Source organism: Crinia signifera, chromosome 5 (assembly GCF_055691185.1).
Source record: "Crinia signifera chromosome 5, ASM5569118v1, whole genome shotgun sequence".
Taxonomy (NCBI): Eukaryota; Metazoa; Chordata; class Amphibia; order Anura; family Myobatrachidae; genus Crinia; species Crinia signifera.
Genome location: NC_139221.1, coordinates 121,163,350 through 121,190,770, shown reverse-complemented (window position 1 = coordinate 121,190,770; position 27,421 = coordinate 121,163,350). Strand labels below are relative to the sequence as shown.

The following is a 27,421-nucleotide window of genomic DNA, read 5'->3' as shown; positions in this document are numbered from 1 at the left end:
CAGGGCGAGATGTACTAAACCTTGAAAAGTGATAAAATGGAAAGTGATACACCAACAACCAATAACTGTCATATTTCAAACACAGCCTGTAATATGTCAGGTAGGGTCTGATTGGCTGGTGCATTATCACTCTCCATTTTATCACTTTCCAAGCTTAGTACATCTGGCCCTAATAGTATTGGAATATAAAAATAAATCGCAGTGATCCAAATGTTGCCCCTGCCCTGATGGTCTGGGTTTGCACATAGTGAACGGCCATGGCGAGTTACACACTCACTGGGCCATTCGCAGCAGGGAGGGAGGGCCAGGGGCCATGACAGTGCTGGACAATGGGAACACACAGTGTTTTATGGGCACCCCCATGAAAACAATGGGCATTCCCATGGGTGCGCGGTGAGCCGATGACACCCCGTCTTCATCCCAAAGCTCGCAAATAAAAGTCAGTTGAGACTGACTTTTATTTGCAAAGGCAGCACAAATCATTTCATGGTTGGCAACCATCAAATTATTTTTCCTGCTAGCGGTTCATGCAAGGGGATGAGTTCTGGTACACATGCACTTGCACGTTTCCATAAAGATTTGGTGGTGGGGGGTTCTATAAGGTCAGGCGGCGGACAGCACCTCAGGCGCTCAGTAGGCTGCAATGTTCACAGCTTACCGAGCCAACCTGAATAAGCGCCCGTGGACCTGTGGACCTGATTCTGGTTCACTTGCAAAAGCAAATTCAATTGGACAAAACCATGTGCACTGCAGGTGGGGCTGAGAGAGATAGATTTGGGTGTTATTGTGCAGATTAAATACTGGCTGCTTTATTTTTACACTGCAATATAGATATCAGTTTGAAGTACAAACCCCACCCAAATTTAACTCTCTTTCACATGTTACTTCTTTCCCACCTGCAGTGCACATGGGCCCTTATTCTGATCAGTGCGGATATTCCCGAATTCTTTCGGTGCGGGCCGCACGCATCGCTGTGCGGCAGCGCGCGGCCATCGTCCATAGAAACGCCCACGTGTCCTCCGCATTCGGACGGACTCACTCTGTAAGAACAGGGCGTGTGTACGGACGACATATAAACCATGCGTGTGCGGGGGAAACACTCCGATTCTACACGGTCTGTCCGCGTATGCACGGCCTTCCCGCGTCAGAACGGACGCGAACCGGCCACTACGCACACATGCGGTGTACTTCCGCATACAACAAGACTACTGTTATCAGAGTTCCCACATAGATCACATGACACACTTATGCAATTAGCAAACCACTTTGAGAACAGATTGTTGCTTCTGGTCATCTGTTATTTAGCTAATTGATCCTTAAACACTTACAAGCACTATACATTAACCCTAACATTCCCTATGGGGATAAAAATGTCATCTACCCTTTTGCTGTGTACATATCTAAACATGCACATGTTTGTGTGTTAAATGCTTTTTATACTTTGAATGTTAAAGACTAAAATACCACACAGACAACTTCTTAAACAAGTGCAAAATTTTATTTGAACAAAAACAAAAAATGGACCGCCATCACTCGTCCAACAGCAGGACACAGAGGTCCTCCACATGAGCCGTCATCCGCCTCAGGTCCTCTCGTAGGCTCATGAGAGCCCCTCTGACTCCCTGGGGTGGCTCCTGATAATCTGTGTGCATGAGAAAGGGGGTACAACATTATTTATGCTACTCACGTACACCTTGTACAGTCAATCCTAAGTACCTACACCACAGGTCTTCAACCTGTGGCCCTCCAGATGTTGTGGAACTACATGTCCCAGCATGCCCTGAGGTTTTTTTGCATGCTCTTATAGGAAAAAATGTGGCAATGCATGTTGGAACATGTAGTTTCACAACATCTGGAGGGCCAAAGGTTGAAGACCCATGACCTACACCATGCGAAATCATACATACCAAAAAAACCTTATCCACTCTTGTATGTTATGTCATCAAATATATGATCATGATGCTGCCACCACACCCACACACTTGTGTGACATATACATTTCACAATATATATAGCAAAAACACAACCACACTTGAGGATCACTCACACTTGTCCTGGCCAAAGACTCCTCACTCAACTCAAAACATACACCCACTACAACATGCCACATTGACCCATACATATATACCTGCATGTTACTGCTTAATAGCTAAACTGCATGATAGATAGATAGATAGATAGATAGATAGATAGATAGATAGATAGATAGATAGATAGATAGATAGATAGATAGAATAGATAGAATAGATACAATAGATACCACAGGAAAATGCTCGGCTACTTCCTCTGCCCATTACTTCATGATTCCTTGTCACATTTGACACATAGGTGAAAGGGCAGAACGAATCCGCTTCCATACAACTAACAATTTCTAAGCTCAATCCATCATACATAATACCTTACAAAAATACATGACAACAACACGGGCACACTGGCTAGAGGGGGGCCCATGCAAACTGCCCACATGGGACTCCAGTATAAATCAGGCCTGCCCATATTCCATTGAAGTGTTTTTGTTGCTTCTATACAAAGAGCATCCATAAATTAACACTCATCACCTACATGAGCATCCAGATTGCACGTTTGCAGCATGGGCCTATAAGACCAAAGTGTGTCTGTTGTTTTCCATTTTTTGGGACTACTCTTTACTATATTATAGGAAAATTGAATCAGCTGTGCGACATAACAACCTGTACCTAACTCAGTAATGAAGCATTATGTCTACTTACCCCTGCCAGGCAGCTCCACCAGGTCCTCATCCTCCTCATTTGGAGGTGGTGGCACATCGTCCAGGGGTAGGGGCACCTCCTCCTCCTCCACTTCGCCCTCCTGGCCGACCTCCTGTGCCTCCTCCGTGTCCTCCTCTGAGACCAAATTCAGGGCCTGTCTGGCCTCCTCAATGGCCACCTCCTGGGAGGCCTCCTCACTGGCCACCTCCTGTCTGTCCGCCTCTCTGCCCACCTCCTGGGCCTCCTCACGGGCCTGTCTGGCTCTCTCCCGCGCTGTGGGTTAAACAAACAAAATGGGTGAGTGTCATTTCCCATTTAAATTACTCTAACAAGTACATCTCATAACCACATTATATATGTGTGATATATCACACATATAGTATATGGCTTTTCTATGTCATAAACACCCAATTGACCTCATGTAATATTAATATTAAATAATGTTAAAATGCAAACACTTAATGGCCTAGATGCACTAGCCTTCAAAAGTGATACAATGTAGAGTGATAAACACGCAGCCAATCAGATCCTTCCTGTCATGTCACAGACTGTAGTTGTAAAAGGCCAGGTAGGAGCTGATTGGCTGCCTGTTTGTTACTCTCCATTTTAAAAATTGTGAACCAGACCGAATCCTGCCCTCTGTCAATTATATGTATTTGCCCAAAATACTTACAGCGTTGCAGACGCCGCCTCAGAGCCTGCAGACGCTCCGGCTCCCGCCTCCGCAGGTCGGACCATCGCCTCTCCAGTTGGGCGATGGTCCTCCGCACATGTGTGCGGGCGAATATGCGGCGCCGGGCCGCAACATATGCCCGGCGCTTGTCCCTATTTGTTATGAAGGGGCCTGCCTGCCCCAGTCTCCTCTCCATCACTCCTACCAGCGCCAGTAGCTCCGCAGTGGAGAAGGGTTCTGCACGCTAGTAGGAAGCCATTTTAGGAGTGGCACTAATCAAACTATCATGTGCTGTCATTGGTTGGTTAGAGTGATATTTGGTATTAACTTTATTGTTCATTTTTACACTAACAGCGTGTATGCGCCCGAACATACGGCTAACCCATTGCATCGCACCCCCATCCTAAACACACAGTCTAAACTAAGATGTAAACACATTATATATAATCTATAACATTCCCCAAACATGGGTATAAGCACCAGGTGAAATAGTCTGCATCACTAGACACTAACACCTAACTCACCAAGGTAGTAAACAGGTATTTTATAATGAAAGCTATGCAACAGAAACATAGCAAATAGTGGCAGACCTTTTCCAAAAATTTGCCCATGCTGCCATGTGTACACTTACCTTCTACTGGCCCCTAATACAGAGGTGGAATGAAAAGTAGCTAGCATACAGCCTGAATTTGGAGTGCTTTCACATGTGATTTGGATGCTAGCACTGATTACTTGTGGCTAAGTGGTGGACTGGATTGACATATGGAATGGGTAGTGTCAGTTGTACTACATAGCAAACAAGTGCACAGTACAGAAGTACAATCAAATATACATGTCATGTCTGACCTCAGTTGTATTTGGTCATTGGTGTTGGAATCTGCATTTAGCAAATAAATCAGACTTACTGAGTTTGCCAGGTTTTTTGGGAATATTTTCCACACCAAGGGGCGGCCCGTATGTGCCGCACGGTTGACGCTGGCGTACGGGACGCGGCCGTACGGAACGCAGCTTGCAGCTGATTAACGCCAATTACAGAAATAGTATTTAAAGTGGTCCTAGAAAGGCAAACACTTGTTGCAAACATGGCAGGGTCAGACTCAGAGGAAGAGCAGGTGGTGCAGAATCTGTTGGCCCGCATGGAGGCCAACACCACCTATGTACCCCTCAACCCAGAGGACCAAGCTGGCCCATCAACAGCAGGCCAATCAGCAGCTGGGCCATCCTCAGCAGAATCATTGGGAACACAGCAGGTGGCTTCCCAACAGAGTAGCCAGCCCAGCACTTCAGGTACAGCAACCGGTGGGCGTGGCCGTGGCAGTGGCAGTGCCCGTGCCAGTGCCCGTGGCCGCAGTGGGGCAACACGGGAACCCACAACAAGAAACATGGCATATGAACCGCGGGAGCTTGACATCCTGGTGACCCGGGCACGTGATTTAATTGAGTGTCCAGCGGTGAAGTTGACACACACAAGGAGATGGAAGATCTGGGAGGAGATAACGGCGGAGATTAATGCAGTGGCTCCACAAGTTCGACAGGCAGAGCATGTTAAGAAGAGGCAAGTACATGTGTGTTACATTAGAGTAGTACAAGTCCAGTAATGTTTACATTCAATATTAGATCTAGTTGGGCAATGGGTGTTCACGTTGCTTGGACGCACAGACATGTAGGCCATGACATTGAATTGATAGTTATTGGAGGGTGACTGTTTTTGTATCTTCTAAGGATTGGTTTGAAAAAAGAATATAATGTAAGTTTGGTGTCAGTAGCCACATGTTGTATTATGTTTCAGATTGCAATGGGTGCTACAGCAAACATGAGGAGTTACATGTATTAATATGTACACTTTGATTGCAGGTGGCACGACTTCAAAGGCAACCTCAAGAAGAAATTGACCGACCGGTGGCAACACAGCCAGACCTCTGGGGCTGGCCCCATGCCATCCAAGCTGAAGCTCACCCCCCTGGAAGAGATGGCCCAGTGCTGTATAGCAGTGGAGGAGGTCCGGGGGGTGAGCACTATAGACAGCGAGTCCCCAGCGGAAGTGATGGCTTCTACTCTAGAAGGTAATTATTTGCAAGGCCATAAGTAGATGTTTAACATTTTGCATGGAATGTGTGGTAATTTCAATTTTCTTGTTCAACAGCATCGCCACCGCTTGGTCAAGATTCTCTTGAGGAGGTTGTGGAGTCTGTGCCACCTGGCCCCAGTAGCAGGCCCGTGCAGCAGCCGCCGGGATTGTCCGCGGCTGAATTGTCCATGTGGGGCCGTGTGCTGGATAGTATTGTGCAGCAGGGAGAGTCGGCATTCGAGCGGGTGCGTAGGGCCGAGGAGGTGCTGCAGGGTTTGACCACCAGCCAGCAGAGTATTGCTGAGAGCCTGCAGGCTATGAGTGCCAGCCAGCAAGCTATGGCTGGCAGCCAACAAGCTATTGCTGGTAGCCTGCAGGTGCTGGCTGATCAAGCCCTGCGGCAAAACGACCTCCTCCTCCGCCATAATGAACTTATGGTGGAGCTAGTTAACAGCAATAGGGCCCTAATGTCACCCGCTTCGGGTGCATTACCATCCTCATCACTCCCTGCTGCCAGAGGGGGAAGAAGATCCACCCCCTCACCAGCATGCGCTCCACATGAGCCACCATCAGCCTCTGGCCGTGGACGAGGCACAAGAGCTGCTGCATGTGGCAAGGAGCCTGCCAGGGCCAAACGTGCTCGCAAATGAACTTGTGTCCCCATTAATCTCCACCGTTATGTCTTCCCAAATCTTCCATTGAGCTGTGTGTGTCAGCAGCCTGTGTCCAAATCCGTGCCCAGGGTCACCACTTTTGCCCGCGGTTCAAATGTCATGTTTGGTTCCTCTGTTGCCCTGTTTCAGTGTGCTGTACTTGAAGTGTTGGTGCTGTACTTTTGTTGTGAAGCCACCTGATGTGTTCCCAATGATTCTGCTGTGGCTATTTATTCTTTATTATTTTATTTGGTCCTGGTATGGTACCATTTGTTTTGTTATGTATTTTCATTTTTTGCCTAAGTTTGTTTAATAAATGTTATTTTGGCCCCACAAATGTCTGTATTAATTTAGACATGCAGAAGTGGCATGTGTATTAGTATTAATATTATTACGTTGTGTGCATTATTTGCAATGTTAAAGTGTGTGACAAGTGCAGCATGTAATGTTCCCTTTAAGCTGAAATGCTTCCAATTGTAGCAGTGAGAAGCGTGTAATTAACAAGTAATGGGTAAAGTATGTGATTGTATTGGGTTCAGGTGACATTGGTTGAGGTGCGTCCGTCCTGATTAGGCGTTCCGATTGCCTAGCGCATGACCGAGTGGTGTCTGCAAAGCAAAAGTAACCTTTTGGACACCGCACATTTCTTCCCTTTTTGTTCGCGTGCATTCGGCGTGCTGTCCGAATGCACGCCTACCAATATATGTGTACTCCCCCGTGTCCGCCCATGTTTCCGCCCAGTTTAGCCCACTTTGAAACTACGCCCCTGTGTCATTCCGCATGACGCCCATAACACACCCCTATTGGCCGAATGTATGCGGTGCACAGTTCTGTACGGGATTAGTGAGAACATGTACGGAGACCATGCGTGGCACATGCGCGTCGCGTTCTCCATGCATGTGCAGACGGCTAAAAAACGCCATCCGAAATAATGCGGAAAAGTCCGCACCGATCAGAATAAGGGCCATGGTTTTGTCCATTAAAGAGAGAATTTAGATTTTGCAAGTGAATCAGAATCAGACCCCATGTGTAGTGCATAATCTCTGCAATATGGAATTTTAGAGCTCAGGAGTTGTTGTTTTTTTAATGCTTTTGTTATGAGGAAAACTGATATAAAAAGCAAATGTGTGTATTAAATATATTCATTATTAGTAAGTAGAATTACTATGGGATTCCAAACAATTGCATGTGGTAATATGAAAAAAAAAAAAAAATGAAACAAAAATACAAAACATTCTAAAAATGCCTAAAGGTGCCCATACACGTTACAATTATTGTATACAATATCGCATCTCATCGCATCTCAGTTTTGCAATGAGATGAGATGAGATCTAGTACAAAAAGTATGTGCAGCACATACTTTTTGTACTAGATCTCATCGCATCGCAAAACCTCTCAGATGCATTCAAGTGACCCCCACCACCCTACAGATTCGGCACCTACGGTCCCTGTATTTGATTTTGGATCCCTCACCTCTCCAGCAAGGAGTTTATCATTTTCCAGTGGGACTGCTGCCTTACACAGATAACCCCTGCACCACCGGTGGGAGAGGCACTCTGGTCCCAGCATCCATCCGAGGCCCATTAAAGCTGGAGGCACGGCACCCCCTAAAGACAGCCCGGCACAGATAGCAGAGGTTCCAGTGCTCCCCACCAGTGCATACCATCGATTCTTCTGGCATACCCACCCACCAATTCCCGAGAAATCCTACTTCCAGCAAAGTGAATTGGCCCCTCACTTTGTTGTGACACCCACTCCATTTCCTGAAAATCATCCACAAACAGGAATTATTTTAAGGTGTGGATCCATACCCATCCAATTTCCTAAACGGATTACAATTGCAGAATTACTAATGGACCGGACTCTCTGACCGATCGAAGGGTGACTATAACATCAGTGTCATTTTTGTTTTTATTGTTTCAATTTTAATTGATGTCCAAATTTTAATAAATTGTTTATACCTTTTTCACCATACACCTGACCAATCTAAAGCATCATTATTATTATTATTGTTTAAATTTTTCTTGTGTAGCGACTACTTCTTTCTTTTTTTGCCATTGTATTGGGGCTGACTCCCCCTTGTAACATGAATGGGCACCTTTAGTACAGTATTACATGTATGGACCAGTGGCCAAAATCACTATAGGGATATTTCCCTATAGTGGTTAATTATCAGATTCATTATTTTATTTAAAATAAAAAAAATCACTAAGCAAATGAGTATAATAGTGAGATCGGAAAATGTTTTCTCTTCATTAGTGAACAAATCTGTAACATTTCACTGATGACAGATTTACAAAGGAGAACTGCTGCAGACTAAGCTGCACTAATTTTTGAAGCTTCCCTGTGGACATAAATTATATAGATGGACGATAGATGGATAGAGTAGAACAGTTAATTTATTAGGAGGAAGAAAAAACCCACAATGCAACATTTGACGACTTCTTAAGTAAAAATATCCTGAGGGCAATCAAGGGCCATTAGTATTTAACACATGTCAATGGCTCTTGATGAAATACTGATAACATAACTGTTACTATGTATATTTACACCACTATCCAAAGCTCTTTAAACACCAGAGTAGTCTACCTCCTTTCATAGAATAGAAACTGTAAAAAATTGAAATTAAGTTAATTTAAAATTACACTGTATTTCTCACATATTAAGTAATCTTTTAAATTCCAATTAAAAAATTAAATATGAAATTTCTATGTGCTCTAAAAATAGATGTACAGTAAGTGATAATTTGCTGAAAAAAATATAGACTGTCCTTCAGAACAATGTGTTTTGTGTGGAAATATTATTATTATTATAATATTAGTATTCAATGTTTCCTCTGTGTACACTCATGTCTTGGATTTGTAATGATCTTGAATGTGACTTGTATGGTGCAATTATTGCAGCCTTCCCTGTAATAAAGTATAATGCAACTGTGCAAATCAGCATTTTGGCTATCCTGTACCCATGCTATAACCTATGTTGGCTCCTGCTAAAGCAGTTTGGCAAAGAGTATGTAGTATCCTATAAAGGCAGGGCCAGGCTGATCACCCTATAACAAGGAGATTGGAAATTTGAAACCAAGTAATAATATGAAACCAGCACTGGCCTGGTCAGCGCAGGGGGAATTAACTAGAGTATGAGATCTATGGCAAGATAAACACCTGCCTCATATATGAAACCGTAGCCAACTAAGAAGGCAGACGAAGTCCATTCTTTAAAATATTGCTAGTTGCACCTGTAATAACTTTCAATTGTAGATTTTCTTGCTAAAATTCCGTATTGTGACTCCATGGGTTTTCCTTGGTGGCAGTGGATGGGAGGAGGGAAAGCGATAGGTTGTTGAGCAGTGGCAAGTTGATGGATAGATAAACAATTGCTGCTTTACACATCACATTTAATAAGATCTAAATGAAGTGGACCAATGTCTGGGTCAGTAACTAATATGCCAGGTCAACTCCTGGTAAGACAGTACAGAATGCAAGGTAAAAATAAATTATACAAAAGTTTTTTTTGTTTTTTTTTTAAAAGAAATACATTAATGGGGGCCCATGAGGCAATGGTGTCCCTCTGCTTACTGAGAACAATTCCTAAAGAGGGTCATGACCAATCTGCTGCTGATTGTTATATGTTAAAATATCATGTAATATAGTGTTGAATTTTCTAGAAATGTATACTATGGGGGTCATTCTTCAGTTTTCAGAAATAAGGGGGTTTCACTGTTTCAATCATGGCCATTTTAACTAGGAAAACTACTGGGATCCGTGGCTGCAGACTCAGCTCTATGAAAAGCTAAGTCTGCATTCATGGAAATGGCCGTTAAATTTTCAACTTAGCATCTGTTTCCGCGAAAAAAGACGTGAATTTGCAGATCTACGACTTTTACGATTTTCGGTTTTATTCTGAATGTCGGGGAAAAAAGGGAAAAAGATTGAATAGATGGAATGTGGCACCGGACACTATTTTTGCCATTTTTTTCAGCTATATAGCGGCATTAAATACCACCAAATGGCTTTTTTTCCCCTTTTCTGATTGAAAAAAAGATAGTTGATAGAAATGAACATTAACAAAGTGATAATATGCAATTTCTAATGCTACTTATCTACAGTACCTAATTGGATATATATATTGGACTGTTTCAAGGAAATAATGATAAGGTATGCCACTATAGGAAGCACAGAACTCCCACGTCTCGCCTCAACATGTTTGCACTCCTATTAATAACTTGTTTTTCTGGTACACTACTATGATAAACATTTTAGCATGCAGATATATTATTGGCTACATTTATACAGTAGATGTTCACATGTTTCAAACAAAATACTATATATTAGTCCATCAAATTAAATTATTATGTGCCAAGAATTAAGTGTTAACCATACTTGTCAGTTTGGACACATTCTAGTTTAACTCCACATAATACTTACATGATGTGAACCAGGACCCAGGTAAAGTCTAAACATGTCCTAACATCATTAACATGTCAAGTACTTTCACCCCAACAAGTTCTTCCTAATGTCTCATTGAGCACACATTACCCTCCTATATAATAAAAAGCTCACTGCTCCCCACCTATGTGGGAGGAAATCAAGTGAATTGCACACCGGCAACCATTAGAATGGTGTGCTCCATTTGGCAATGTACAGCCACTGGTGCTTATATTACTGTTATGTTGTTCCTTCATTCTGACGTGCTGGTAACTAGTATGCAATAAAAATAACAATTTCTGATTAATTTTACCCTGTACTGATAAGCACTGTACTATTTCCATTAGTAAATTCTATTTTTTTTTTACATTTATGAAGGTAAATATGGAAAAAAATGGAATCCTGATAAATGAAATGTTTGGTACCTTATCACCAATTGAATAATTGTATTCTTTTTACAACACATACATGCACCATAAAAGTAAATTAATGGATTGAGAGAAAATGGAACTATGTGCAAAGAATACATTGTGAATGGAGGTCAGTGTAACAAGCTTTTAAAAAATGTATTTATATTACAGCTAGTATAATTGTGACATATCAATTTATGTGGTGTACCTGAAAATCTTTTTCTAATTAAAGTTCTCTGTACACTTTTATTATATGTATATTTTTCCATCTTGCTTGAAAAATTGTCCAATAACATTTTGTTCCTGAATGATCATTTCATTGCAAAAGCAAATTACAAGTTTACTTTGCGAACTGAATTATAATGGGAAACTCACACATTCTGACCTAATCATAAAAACATTGTTATCTAATTAAAGATGCAAAACTCATTAAAATGACAAATAGTAGGTGCAGTCATATTATATTTAGATATCCACTTCTTTCTTTTTGCAATTATTATTATTATTATTATTATTTTTGTTAATGTTGATGTTACTATTATGCTTTCTCCAGTAGTGTCATTAATTATGTTAATAATTAACTATGTAATCTACAAGCAAACAAATTAGATTGAAGAGATCGGATTTTCAAAAGTTACTAATGAAATATGATATAATGACAAAATATGATTTATATTCTAGTACAATTTATTTTAATGTTAGTGTTTATGGTCATGGCTTGAGTGCAAAGCATAACAAATTGTAATTATAGGTTTGGATGTTGGCTTTTACTATTGTTATATTAAAAAATACAATATATGTCATTAACTGTCAAAAATGTATTAAACATTTTACATTAAGAGTGACGAGGTGGGAAGCATCAAGTCAAGAAATTGGATGTGTAATATGTATAATTTGTCTTTTAACCAATTACATGGTTTTCACACTTACAAATGGCTTCGATTTTAGAATGATCATATTCATATTTAATTTTAAGCTCCAAGTCTTCTGTTTCGGTGCTGATTGCAATAATCTGTTAGACACAACTTGGGGAGAAATGGAGATTGTTAACTTCTAAAAATGTATTATAGCCAAAAGACTTAATTTATTTGCAATACCCTAAAAATTATTATCTTAAGTAACTATTTTGCAAGATGTGTAAATGTTCTTCGGTCTCTGAACATTTTGAATTTGAAAACAATCAAATACAATGAAGGTATTTATAGGATATTTGTATGTTGTATCATTTCCATTTTGTATACACCCTGAGACTACCTGGTAATGTATTACTAGCTTTCTAGAGACTAATATCAAATGGTATTATGCACAGTACATTTGAAATAGATGTCAATTTAAAAAATATGTTATTACAGTTAGAACGCATATTTTTTAGGCTAAACATGCATCTTCACACATAAATCTTTTGATTTGATTATATAAATGAAAACATCCTGTACATATGAGTCTATATTAGTAAAATAGTTCATAAAGGTTAGGGATATATATAAGCCTATCACATTCACAGACAGATAATCTGGGTGTAATACTTTCTATCATATATAAATGTGCCCTGGACACCTGGAAGGTGTCAAAGTTGTTGCCTTATTGTCCTCTCAATATTTTTGGTTTCAGTTAAATAATTTTATGTTGCAGAACAATCGGTACTTGTGAGTTATCCGGGCGTCCGATTTTTAAATCGGGTCGGATCGGGACATCGCATCGCATCGCATGCGACCATCGGATGCGATGCGATGCGATGCGATGACCCGATTTTTCCATAGGAATCAATGTTAAAATGTACTGAGTCCATTTTAACATGGAATTCAATGGGAAAAAGGGGTCCTTTTCATACCCCTACTATCCAAGTGGGCATGGAGTTGGATATAAACCTGTGGCGAGCGTAGCGAGCCACCGAGCCCGAAGCGTGGCGAGCGTAGCGAGCCCCGCGAGGGGACACGCAATACCGTCCCCTCGCGGGGCTCGCTTCGCTCGCCACGCTTCGGGCTCGGTGGCTCGCTACGCTCGCCACAGGTTTATATCCAACTCCATGCCCACTTGGATAGTAGGGGTATGAAAAGGACCCCTTTTTCCCATTGAATTCCATGTTAAAATGGACTCAGTCCATTTTAACATTGATTCCTATGGAAAAATCGGGTCATCGCATCCGATGGTCGCATGCGATGCGATGCGATGCGATATCGTATCGCATCGCATCTGATTGTATGCCTTAACTTAAGGCATACAATCAAAAAATCGGACGCCCAGATAACTCACAAGTACCGAACAATCTAGTTTTTGTATGTAAATAAGGCCAGGATACACTATAGATCTGCTCAGCTCTAGAACGTTGGACACCCATACATGTCACCAGCTTGACAACTCAATAAACTTATGACTAAAAATAGTACAATTTTTGGGAAACAGGCATGCAATGTGGCAATCACATTTGCCATGTGAGGTGCCCTTTTTGAACTTTCATGAAGGACACCTAGGGGTAAGTTTCCTAAAGCTTCTAAAAAGTAAAAGTGGTGATGTTGCACATACATTATCAACCAATCAAATTCTGTCTATTTTTTCTCTTTTGTTTCCTAGAAAATGCTAGACAGGTACTTATATGTTAGCCGGGCGCCCGGCTACGCTACACTGACAACATTGGATACATTGTCAGCGTAGCCATTGCCAGGCGGCCGACTAAGCAGCGGGAGGGCAGGTGGTGAGGCAGCGGGCGGGAGGGTGGGCGGTGAGGCGGTGATGCGAGCGGGAGGATGGGTGGTCGGCGTTGACACGATGCGGCCGCTGGGGGAGCATCACATGTTTTCCCGGCTCCCCCAGTGGCACAAGCCAGCCACCTCTGCCATCGATGGTCCCCCAGCCACCTTTGCCATCGATGGTTACCATCGATGGTAAAAGTGCAACTGACCATCGATGGTGTATAAGTGCAATGGATGACCATTGATGTTTTTACACATCGATGGTCATCCAGGGATGGCCATCGTTGCCTTTGCCATCGATGGTTGCAATCAATGGCAAAAGTGCAACTGATGATCGATGGTGTATAAGTATGCAATGGATGACCATCGATGTTTTTACACATCGATGGTCATCCAGGGATGGTGACATTGATGGTGGGAAACCATCTGGTTCTCCCCCATCGATGTCAAAACTATTCGACATTGGCCATAAACCATTGATGTTTTGTAAACATCGATGGTCGATGGCCATCCCAAAGCACTGGGACTGTCATGGCGGAACCACGGAGTGCATATCCCCACTATCTACGTCATACCCCAACTATCCATGTCATACCCCCATTATCCACGTGGGCGTGGAGTTAATTCTATAAAGTGTGGCGACCGCAGCGAGCCACCGAGCCCAAAGCGTGGCGAGCATAGCGATATGTCCTCAAGGGAATACGCGTCCCCATGCGGGGCTCGCCACGCTTCGGGCTCTGTGGCTCGCCACACTTTATAAAATTAACTCCACACCCACGTGGATAGTGGAGGTAATGACGTGGATAGTGGGGATATGAAACATTATGTATTAACGTAGCTCCAAATACGTAACTTACGTAGTTTACGTAACTAACATAGTGGTGTATTGGTATTCTCAATACACCACTATGCAAACTACGTAACGGGTGCCCAACTAACATATAAGTACCGATAGACATAATCTGATTGGTATATGACAAATTGTGTTACATATTGTTAAATAGCTCTTCACATACTCAGAAAGTGGGCACATATATGCACAATTCTAACTATTGTGGAAGAAGTTTTGGGTAGTACCGTGCACCCCCAGCAGAGTAGACAGTTTCCGGTATCCCACCCACTTCCTAGTGAAGTAGGCAGGATGAAGAGAAAGTCACTGGAACTGCAGCACCGGGTGGAGGGAGTGTAGCTAAGTTGCATGAATCACTTCATTTATCCCAACCCCTACCTGCAGACCTGCAAATTGTAGCAATTTTCTCAGGTTTGGAACAGGGTCTAATAAGATGTAAACCTTTCACTGAAGTCTCCTGTTTTGAAGAGACAAACAATGTAGGCAAGTTTGAGGTAAGGTGGGATGGAGCTTCTAATATACTGTGTGATGACTACAATAAAGTTGACTCATGTAACCCTGCAAAAATTGCACTAAAGAGCAGATGCATATTCATCCTAATGAATTGTTATTAACCCTGCTTAAATGCTGCTAATAGAGTGACGCATTTCTTCATGTGCATGACTTTGTTTAGGTGCGAAAATATCTATAATTTAGTTCTCTTTTTTAAGGTAATTTATGCTCCTTATAACAATACTGTAGCTCTGCATCAGTCCATTTATGTGTGGCTAAAATTAGAAACAGTACAAGAGATTTTAATTGTTGGAGATTCACTGATTAAACTGATAAATAATTAACTTTATGACCAGTTTTTCAAGCACATGCTGATTATATGGGCCGGGAATATAATGGCTCAGTGATTGTAAATTGCCACTAGAGATGTGTGCTGATCCCCACGTTTTAGTAGTCATTCATCATCATATTTTGGTTTAAGCAAAGCCACCTTCAGATGTTTTGAGTCGAATTTGGTTCGATTTAAAAATTATAGAGAATTGATAATTATTGATAAAATTCTATAAAAATTGCTAAAATCATGTAATTATTTCAATCCAAAACCTGGAATTCCAATTCCAATTTAAAACTTTAATTCTGAACCCTGGGAAGGGGTTTGGATAAGCCCTCATCAGCTGATTCAGAATTCTGGACAAATTAGCCACACATCTCCAGTTGCCAAGTCATGTATTTTCGTGCAACAAGCAAAATAAAACAATTGCCTGATCCTATTGCTCTGTTACACCAGTTGCAATGTGCTTTCTTGGCATGTCAGATTTCTACAAAAAGACATTGGGTGAAAAGTAATAGCACATTTAGTGGTAAAAAAAGTATGGAATTCAAAAATGTAATAGGGTGCGATTATATGGGGATCAGCAAATCAAGAATTTGAAAATGATTTCCGTGAATCCCCCTTTAGATTGCCAATAGCAATCAACAGTGATAAAACATGTGGGCTGTTTCTGTGATGGAGACTAAAATTACAACCCAGATCCCATGTAATTATTGGTATTATTTGAACCCACTGCTGCCCGGTTCTGCAAATTGTGGCTTTGCACATGGATAAGGGTGTGTGTGTGTGTGTGTATGTGTGTGTGTGTGGGGGGGGGGGGGTAGAGTCAATTTGCAGCCCAAATCCACCAGACCTCATTTTTCTACTTCCTCTTTGGGAATCTTGAGGTGTTAAAATTAGACAAGTATGATAATTAGATAGTAATGTTTATTTTCCTACTTTTCTTCGTTCTCCATTGATCCCTCTCCATTTTTCTGCTTTTCTTACAATATGACTCAATTCTTGGTTTGAAATTTCCAGATCATATGGTACATGACAAATTCCTTCATCACTACTAATGCGCTGAAATACATCCAGTATCCAACTTTCCTTATGTATCCTGGAAAACATATGTAAAGGTTACACTGCTCTGTAGTGATTTATAAATCAGCTCCCATAACATCACAGCCCATATACAATATAACACTTTGCCATTTAAAATGTAGTTCACAAGCTTTTGGTACTGCTGTGCTCACTGAGGATATTTACACAGTATGTTTTCAGCTTGTGGAATATATTGTATTGTAGCAGCATCCTCTATTGAAAGAGATGATCTTGACCCAATACTGGTCTTTTAATGGAAATGGGACATAAGGTTGACTCAATTAAGGACTACACTCAATAGATCAACCACTATTGGTCAACAGGCCATTGGTCTACACCTTAAAAAGGCCAATAAGTCTTAGGTCAATAGGGACAAAATGTTTACACAAGCAATATGTTAATGTGGAAAAGGTCAACATAAGATTTTCATGTTTTGGTGTCTTTCGACTTACATCGACATGGACACAGTATCATTGCACTGCGTCCCCTCATGTCGACCTTTTTCATGTTGAACTTTTGTATGTAGACCTTTTTTCCCTGTCGAACTAAGCCATGTCAACATTTTTAAGGTGTCACTCTATGGCCTGTCAACCAACAGTGGTCAACCTAATTGTTGACCTAATTATTGTCGACCCATTGACCGCATACCCTTTAAATGATTTCTTTATAAATAAAATGATGAGTAAAAAATAATATGTGTAAATACAATAAATATAATTTCTTCACAAGTGTTAACACACCTAGTCACTTTGTAATTACATATTAGAAGCTATACTTCTTTGAATCTCACAAATTATAATGACCATTGGGACTGTGCTGTTTCACTGTTTAAAATGTACACTATCTTCGTAAATGCAAATACATCTGGGAAAACATGTTAATGGATGTTTATCAAAAACATACATTCGCACCCGCATTAGATTCAAAAACATCCCCGCACCCGCATCACAGGTGAATTTCCATGGGAACACAAAGCGTTTTCATGGGACCGCCCAAGAAATGCTGGGCATTCCCATGGGTGCGACCATGGCACAACACCCCATGCCCCCCACCTGCACGGCTGTGTGCGAGTGGCTGGTGAATAATCAATTCACTGTGCCCACTCACACAATGTGGCTGCACGTGTGTATAAATGTTTGAGCGCATGCTCAGTTGCTAAACATTGCTCCCTTGTGTAAATGTGCAGAATGAGGCCAAAGAGCCTAATTCAGACTCAATTGGAAGGGGTCAACTTCGTCCCTGTTCCACTGGTATGGGGTCTGCGCATGTGCATATTTGCCCCTGTGTGATTGCCTTTGGTGAGTATCACACTCGCTGAGGCATTCACATGGGTTGGGGAGGGAGGGGGGGCAAGCAGGGTCAGGACCAGCATTTTATGGGCATCCCCATGATAATGTTGGGCGTTCCCCTCGGAACGCAGATGGGCCGATGCACATGACATCAGCACCCGCCCTGTTTTTGGCCATCTGCGGATGGAATAAAAGTCGGTTCTAAATGAATATTATTTCCAAAGGGGAGAGAAATCATTCGATGGGCGGTGACCATCGAATGATTTGTCTCCACTTCGGCCACTTGCGAGGGGATTTGTCCTAGGAAACATCCCTTTTGAAAGTAAAAATGCATTTTAATCTTACTATTAGGAACTGGTATTTCTGAATTTTCTTATGATATAATTTAATGCTAATACTAATTAATATAAATGAATACTAAAATAATGCTTTTTTGCTGCCGTTTATTGTTGCTAATTAGATACAATGCTACAGTTAATGGGTGCATGTGATAGCATATAAGAGTATTTTGCCAGCATTTGCTTTACTATGGTCATTCATTATCTATTAAGCATACATCACTGAAGTAAATAGGATTTTCAATGTAAAGAAAGAACATTGAGCATGTCACTTACAGAAGCTTTTGGTATTGCAGTAGTAACCTGACTCTTTGAGGGCAATTTACTAAAGGAAATTTGTAAAAAATAGGTGTATTTGTATCCAGAAATACACTTATTTTTGACATTTACTATCCCGAAAATACGGCAATACGTATTCGTATTGATGTGCTATCAATACGAATACAAATTGCCGTATTTACGGGATAGTAAATGTCAAAAATAAGTGTATTTCTGGATACAAATACACCTATTTTTTACAAATTTCCTTTAGTAAATTTTTCCATTTATGTTTAATTTAAAATATTATAATATGTACTTTATATAGAAAATAGCATTCAGGAATTACTCCATGCTATTTAATATCAAAGGCAAAAATGATAAACATTTCTAGTCTCTTATAATATATGATAATTATTATATTGGCTGTATTTAAAAAAAGCAAGCAACATATATTAGTGTATACATAACATTTGATGCAAAGTATACACAATTACAAAATAGCATACAGTATGTTCAATGGATAAAAAAGAAATGCACACAAAAGTATAAAGTATACAAAATACCACAAGACTAAAATGTTCCTACTTGTAAAAAATATATATACTTCTTGGAATCTTTAACAATTCACAGTAGAGTGAGTGAATGTCTGCTGATGAAACGGTTCCTCTTTAGCAACCATGTCTTATACTACATACAGGAGGATTCAATTAGATGCATTAATTTACCATGAGCTAATAGATCCCCCAGGGCTATTAAATTAGCCCAGTAGGCAGCCCGCAGGCTTAATGGTGCTATACAGAAAAATTACGCAATAAATAATAATAATAAAATAATTTTATTTATGTAGCACTCTTTCTAAAATAGGACTCAAGGCGCTAAACAGATAGAATGAATTCAGTACAGAAACAATGAAGTACAGAAAAGCTTTTCATAAACAATACTTAAGGGAATGAAGGCAATGCTTGAGTAAATAGTAAAGTCTTGAGTCTGTTTTTGAAGCATTCTAGAGTGGGGGGGCTCTTGAACTGTGCAGGGAAATGAGTTCCATAAAGTCAGAGTGGCTAAAAGCTCGACCCCCAGATGAATTACAGGAGATCCTAGCCTGTTATTGGGTAAAAACTGCCACAACATGAGGTTCTTGGTTACATAGAAACATAGAAACATAGAATTTGACGGCAGATAAGAACCACTTGGCCCATCTAGTCTGCCCCTTTTTTTAAACATGTTACCTCAAACCATATTTGATCCTTATTTTTTTGTAAGGATATCAATATGTTTATCCCAAGCATGTTTAAATTGTACTACTGTATTTGCGTCTACCACCTCTAATGGTAGGCTATTCCACTTATCTACTACTCTTTCTGTGAAAAAAATTCTTCCTCACATTTCCCCTAACTCTTCCTCCCTCTAGTTTCAGTGCATGTCCTCTTGTTCTGTTGCTCCTCTTCCTGTGAAGAATGTCTCCCACCTGTACCTTGTTAAAACCCTTGATATATTTGAAAGTTTCTATCATGTCCCCCCTTTCCCTTCTCTGCTCTAAAGTATACATATTAAGATCTTTTAGTCTTTCCTGGTACGTTTTGTGATGTAGGCCATGCACCATTTTAGTTGCTCTTCTTTGTACAGTTCTCTAATGTTTTTATATCCTTCTGGAGATGTGGCCTCCAGAACTGAACACAATACTCTAGGTGAGGTCGTACCAATGACCTATACAGTGGAATTATTACTTTTTTCTTTCTACTGCTGATACCTCTCCCTATGCAACCAAGCATCTGACTTGCCTTCTTCATTGCTTTGTTACATTGCCTACCTGCTTTTAAGTCCCCTGAAATAGTGACACCTAGATCCCTCTCTTCCTCAGTAGTGTCCATTATAGTGCCATTTATACTATATTGAGTCTTTGGATTTCTGAGACCCAAGTGCATTATTTTGCATTTTTTGGCATTAAACTGTAGTTGCCATTCTCTTGACCATTTATCTAATCTACCTAGATCCTCAATCATTTGTTTTACCCCTCCTGGTGTGTCTACCCTGTTGCATACCTTTATGTCATTTGCAAAAAGGCACATTTTACCCTCAATTCCATTTGCAATATCACCAATAAAGATATTAAAAAGCACCGGTCCAAGTACAGATCCCTGGGGTACTCCACTTGTAACCTTTCCCTCCTTTGACTGTACTCTGTTTACTACAACTCTCTGTTTTCTGTCCTGCAACCACGCTCTTATCCATTCAACTATCTTAGAATCCAATCCCAAGCTTTATTTAACAGTCTGCGATGTGGGACAGTGTCAAAAGCTTTACTAAAGTCTAGATAAACTACATCTACAACCCCACCTTGATCTATTACTTTAGTCACCCAGTCAAAAAAGTCAATAAGATTTGTTTGACATGATCTTCCTCCAGTAAACCCATGCTGTTTTGGATCCTGTAAATTGCTGGTTTTGAGATATTCTACAACTCTTTGTTTTAAGAGTGTTTCCATCAATTTCCTTACTACTGATGTAAGGTTACCTGTGTAAACTGCCTGGGTTGATGATTAGCAGTTAATACTGGAGTCAATGGATTTCTGACCAGATTACAACCATCTGGAGATACTGAATATATGCAGCTGGACTGAAGTCACTGTGAAACTCTGGATATATATACAACCAGACAGTACTGACTGGAGACATTGGATATACTTGACTGGACTGGAACTGGCTGAAGACACGGAAGATACATGACTGGACTAGAACCAGCTTTGGACACTGGAGTTACATAACTGGAGTGGATTCAGCAGGGGGCACTCAAGATACATGACATGACTAGAACCAGCTGGAGACACTGAAGATACACACCAGACTGGAACCAGCTGGAGACACTGTAGTGACATGACTGGACTGAAACTAATGGCTATGACTATAGCTGAAGATACTGGATAATAAGAAAGATAAAGTTCAGGAGTGACATTAAAATAGAAGGATTTGCAAGTTTGAGAGGGAAGTGCTGGGTTCTTATAACCTGCCCTGTCCCAGGATCTGCTGAGTCAATAAATGGACTGAAGACCAAGTTCCATTATTGTTTCAGAGCTCAGCTGATGACTCCCAACATGGCGGTACCCAGTAATCTGAGCTGGCGGGAATACTACCGGACCTCTGGATCTCTCCCTGCACAGCTAAAGGATTTTTTCTGTATTATGGTGATTATTCCATTTTCTGCTCCATCAGATATCACGGCAATGTCTGACTGGACCCAATACCACTTAATACAGAAACACAAATCTGGTTATTTTCCTGAAATCAGTTTGGGATGCAATGGAAAATTACATTTCTTAGTGGAGTACATATATATATATATATATACATATACTATGGGATTCAGTCATAACTCCGACGTCGGAATCCCAACTGCTCCCTCGTAGGGGTCCACGACCCCCATAGAGGGAGAATAAAATAGGAGGCGAGCGCAGCGAGCCTGCAAGGGACTTCATTGCGCTCCCCCCACTGTGCAGTCGGGATTCTGACGTCTGAGTAATGACTGTCGGAATCCCGACTGTCGGTCAAATATACCACAACCATACTATGCTGGAGGTTTTCAGGAGCACATCACAGGAATTGCCCCCTATTGGCGAAGACCAATTATTATATACACTGGAGGTTGTATATCACCAACAATTAAAGAGTTCTCTGTGCAATTTATATTGAAACATTGGGCTAATCTCTGTGTGATATATGACCAACAATGTACAGAGGTAAATCATGTGCAACATATTCCTGAAAAATGGTAGGGTGAGTTCTGTGCACCATATAACTGTCAAATATGGAAGGAGTAGTCTCTGCGCTATATAGAGAACTTCTTCATACATACATTAATGAAAAAACTACCAATATTCCTAGCCTGAGAATAGAGATCACTTTAGTTTATCCTTCGACCATACATAATGCACACAGGAAACATGATTTTGCTGCAGTAGCATGCTGACTAATCTAATTGCAAATGTTGGTAGTGGTCTTTGTTCGCTGCATTGATTTAACACATTAATCATGTAAAACTGTATTCATATCAATAGGCACGTAAGTTTGTCACTCAAAGATGTTTGCCAAAAGTACGGTTTATACTTATTTGTCACTTTATTTCGTTTTCTAAATCATTAATCATTTATGTTAAATTATACAGTAGGCATGCATGGAAAAGTACAAAAAGGCCATTCATTTATGTAAACACACTTTTACAACAAAAATAAAAATTACGGCCAGTAAATATATTTTGTCATATCTTCTATGTAACATTATGGTTGAACAGTTACTGAGATATTCATCTTTGAAAATGTACAGTAAGTTGCCTGAAAGCACTAATGCCTATTACAATATAACCTGATAATAACACCTTAATTTGTTCTTCAGAACTTTTATTGTTTGAACCATGTTTGCTGTCTGCAGCTCTAACAGCAATAAACTCTGCGTTTATGTTCCATGCCATCATTTTAGTGTACTGTCAAAGCATTATGTAGACCTTTCCATGTGCTTCTGTTTGAAATTATGTCTACATTAATTAAAAAGGGGATCTCATTGAAAGGATTGGCAAATAACTATTTACTATCACATCTGGTATTTGTGTTGGTTGCTTTCAGAAACCTCTATGGATACCCCATGAAATGTGCATTATGATTTACTTTCCAAGTTATATACTAAACTTTGTGCGATTTAACTTCTATACAGTATGTAATTACTAAAACATTCATCATTTTTGTCTTTCTGTAGTGCACAGATTAGTAGAAGCAAAATGTCCCTGGCCTCAATAGGCCAATGCCATGCACCTTTATGAATCACTATGCGCATCGGTATATACCAATTATCATATGTAAATGAACTCTGAATATACAGATGGATTGCCTCTCTTCATTGGCCGGGGATCGCCAGAATGTCCTCGCTGGCGATCGCCGGTGCAGAGGCGCTCCATCTGACTGGGACGCGCGTGCGTCTCACATGCCTGCGTGTCCCAGTTTCAGGAAGGCGCCACTGCGGGTCCCTGCCAGTCTCCACTTCATGGAGATGGGCAGGGATAGGGGGGATGGCGGGTGGCGAGGGGCACCGGGGGAGGTGGCAGGGACCCGTAGCCAGTTCCGTAGCCATGGGGCACATGAGAATCTCGTGCGCATGCTCCCCTGGCGAGAGCCGGCTACTGGCGGGGGCTGGCAATGATGCCGGTTCCATCTGTAACATATTTTGCATTTTTATAAAGAATGTCTCTAATATCACTACATTATTTATAATATCTAAAATGTAACTGCAACTAACGTCTGCTGAATGTAGCCCTTGCCTCCTGCCAATTTGCATCTATGATACTTCATTGAAATTTTTTGGCAATATACAATAACATAGGTAATCATCAGTGGTGGAATCATGATGACTGCATGTGGTGCGGTTGCTAGAAAGGAGAACTTAGCAATGCAGATCTGTCCTATCAAGGTCTCTATTCTGCTCTACAGAGCATATGCACTAACCACGCCCTTGAATGCTCAAGAGGCAAGACAAGATGCTAGGCTTTTCAGCAACCTTTGGTACGGGGCTAGTGATGCCCTTGCTCACCCTCAGGACTTCAGATCATGGCCAAGATAAAGGTTACCAATAGTATACAATTGAATAGGAACAACAGCTCACTATTTTTTTCTTACAGAAGCACAGTTGCACTTCTTACAGAAGTATGAGTCAATTACAGAACTTAGATTAGCACGTTTCTCACTTTTTTCTTGATTAAAAGAGAATTACAGAACCAAGAGGGTCAATGGTTTGAGAATGATTCAAATATCTGAATATCCAAATATAGCTTGGATTTAAAATGGCTGCTTCTAGTATGTTTAATTATTTATGTCTTTGTAATCAAGATTAAATGTTACAAATCACTTGAAGCGATGAATAGACAGACCAATTCTGTTGTATAATTTGTATTGATACTATACTTATATGCCTTCTTGTTGTATCACATATGGGGCATAATGTAAGAGCAGAGATCCAGGCTGTTCAGGAATTCTTGAGTATAGGCCCAAATGTTTAATCAGCATTCATTTCCAAGGCAAATCCAGGTTGTTATTGAGTTCTGCTTACAAATATACAGACAGACTCACATGGATTCCTGAACAACCTGTATCTAGCATGCTATTACATTCTGTTCATGATATTTAATAAACAAGTATGCTTGGGTGTTAACCTATCACTGCACTGAATGTTGTGACCTGTTTGTGTGGTCTGCACTATACTGCTAATGTTTATTACGCCATATCTTGCAAGAAAACAAACATTGCATTATATAGACTTTGCTTGATAATCATCTATATATGTCTAGTGTCTGTGAGTCTCCGAAACAGTGCCATCTGCTGGCAGAGAGTGAAACTACATATCTTTCTCACACATGCACAAACACAGAAGAGAGCAGACTAGCTTTCGAAGCTTTTGCTTTGAGCAGGCTTACTAGTATATTGATAAATTACTTATCAGCATCCTATATAAGAAATAAGTGAATGCTGCGCCCCACCTCTATGGAAGGAATTCTAGAGTTGCATGTGGGCGGCCACTAAATGACACCTGACAGGGCAATTTAAGTGTTGTTCTGTTTGGGTACCCACAGCCGTCAGAACTGATATTACTGTCACAGTATGTTGTTTCATTATTTTAATAGACTGTTAACTAGTTTTGCATATAAAATACAATTCATTATAAGCACAAATAACCCCCCCCCCCCCAAAAAAAAATATATATAGCTGATTTTGATTGGAATATTAGGAAAATGACTACTGCTTCCTCAGATTTGCCTGCTGACCAATGGCTATCACATCTATTGATCACTGCAGATGTTTCTATACTGCTGCATTTAGTCATTATCTTTTACAGATTTATTTTGTTGTTATGTATGAGCAGTTGGGTCTGCTGGTTATAAATACTCCCTACTGCAAATTCTATTGATTAAATAAAGAATAGTAATAGAATTTGAAACAAAATAACACAATTTGTATAAGATGATGAATAATTAGTGAAACAGAAGAAATACAACTAGTAATTCATTTGTAGTAATTACAATGACTAACATATGTATTGATTACAGTGCCAATTGATTGGCCCTTTTGCAATCAGTTGTCATAGACCTAGAAAGAGGCATCTGTGGTCATTCTCACTTGCTGGTAATCTTATTTTAGACTGCATAAAATACCAGCGATAAAAGACTTGGTGTACCCCAATAACTACTATTGGTTATTAATTTTTGTCCAATGACTAGAGGCTAAAATACCTATATCTGTACTGTTGCATCTAGAAATTATCTTTCACAAATAGGTTTTTCAGTCTGTCCCACTTGCAATTGTTGTGTGAACTCATTGGTGCAAATTTACTAAGATGGAAGTTGTATTGAAGATTCTATCTATTGTCTTCTAGAAAGTGTTACATAAATAGGAAGTCAAATCTGATTGGTTTCTATGGTGTACTCAATTGAACAGCCAATATATTGATGCACTATCGGCCAGTGTGTACCAGCGATATATCTGTGAACAGCGGTGTTCACAGATATATCGCATTGGCTGTGCAACATAGCCAATGCCCAATATATCTACAGATATATGGGAGCATTTTGCTATGTAAAGGCTATCCGCAGGTCACCTGTACCGGGAACTGCCGGTGATTGACAGCTCAGTCCATTTGGGATGTCAGTCCCAACGGATCGGGCAGTGTGTATGGAGAACACAGTGCCCTATCCGTCAGTAGATATATCTGCAGATTTATTAACCTGCAGATATATCTATTAGTGTGTAGCCAGCTTTAAATTCAGTATTGTCATCTTAGCATGACATAGGGACAACTGCAGAACACCTGTACAGAAGCAAAAATTCATACAATTGGTACTCTTTACCTAGAAGGGCGCCCATCGTGGCCATCTTGGGCATTGAATGTACTAAAAAATCGGGTGCGATGCGACCAACGCGATGCCCGCGATTTCCCATAGGGAACAATGTTAAATGTCTCAATTGACCCGATTTTCCTGTTCAATGCCTCAATTGACCCGAGTTTAACATAGGAAACAATGTTAAATGGCCCACAGAGGCCAAATAGGCACCCTGAAGTGTGAAATAGCCACCCCAATTGTTAACGCCACACCACGATCAACGCCAACCTGAAGCCTGGCGAGCGCAGCGAGCTCGCGAGGGGCGGCGGTACGCGTCCTACAACCTTTTCATACCCCCACTATCCACGTCGGCGTGGAGTTGAGAATAGAAAGTGTGGCGAGCGCAGCGAGCCACCGAGCCCGAAGCGTGGCGTGATTTTTTAGTGCATTCGATGCCCGCGATTTTTTCTAACAATGCCCACGATCAAAATCGCGGGCGCCGTTCTAAGTAAAGAGTACCATACAATTTTATAGTGCTTCACTATATTAAAGTTAATATATCTAATATTGCTTATTTATTTTACTCTTTGGCTAAACACATCAATTAATCACATTAAAAAAAAGTTGTTTCCATTGCATTTAGCACTTATACTTCACAAACTTTGAAAGGCATGTTAGTCATACTCACTAACCATTGCCAATCATCGGTACTTTTCATTACAGTGATAATGTCTTCTTCAATAAATCCTAGCAGCGGATACTTATATTCATTCAATTGATCATGATTTGGTGTAGCTTATTGATTACTGGGGAATTGTTTTGTCTTTTTTTCTCTGACATTCTTTACACTGTCACATACTCATTAATTGTACTAACTTGGACTGTAATTTACAGCATTCCTGTTTTAGTAGCCTCTTGACAGAAAAGATGGAAAAATAGGCATAGGTATTTGGCTAAAATTTAAGCTATCAAAGTGATGCAGCTGCTGTACTGATATTTAGATCAGTAACATTATAGCAAACATCCAAACAGCCATGGTGAGTTAAATAAATACAAGAAAAAACTGCTAGTAAATATTGAATAAAAATGACTAGATGGGCTTGATATTAAAATCAGTGATGTATTTCATCATAATGAATAATGGACATATACTGTCATTTATAAATTAAAAAAAACATATATAAAAATAGGTGTAAAAACAGGTGTATTTGTATCCAGAAATACACTTATTTTTGACATTTACTATACCGAAAATACGGCAATTCATATTCGTATTGAT

The 27,421-nt window shown here is 40.4% G+C and overlaps 1 protein-coding gene and 1 long non-coding RNA gene across 2 annotated transcripts in view; both read right to left on the bottom strand.

Annotated features, from left to right (window-relative positions):
* Nucleotides 1–27,421, bottom strand: part of LOC146005725 (uncharacterized) — a 286,436-nt gene that overhangs the window by 46,616 nt on the left and 212,399 nt on the right. Inside the window, exon 23 of the mRNA XM_083145153.1 lies at nucleotides 16,260–16,419. Coding sequence (XP_083001279.1) covers nucleotides 16,260–16,419 — 160 coding nt within the window. The remainder of the gene's footprint in view (nucleotides 1–16,259; nucleotides 16,420–27,421) is intronic.
* LOC146079537 (uncharacterized) lies at nucleotides 1,483–4,251 on the bottom strand. The gene is made up of 3 exons (XR_014474593.1): nucleotides 4,034–4,251; nucleotides 2,730–3,002; nucleotides 1,483–1,642 (listed from the first exon to the last, which is right to left on the bottom strand). It is a non-coding gene; the product is annotated as an uncharacterized LOC146079537 (long non-coding RNA).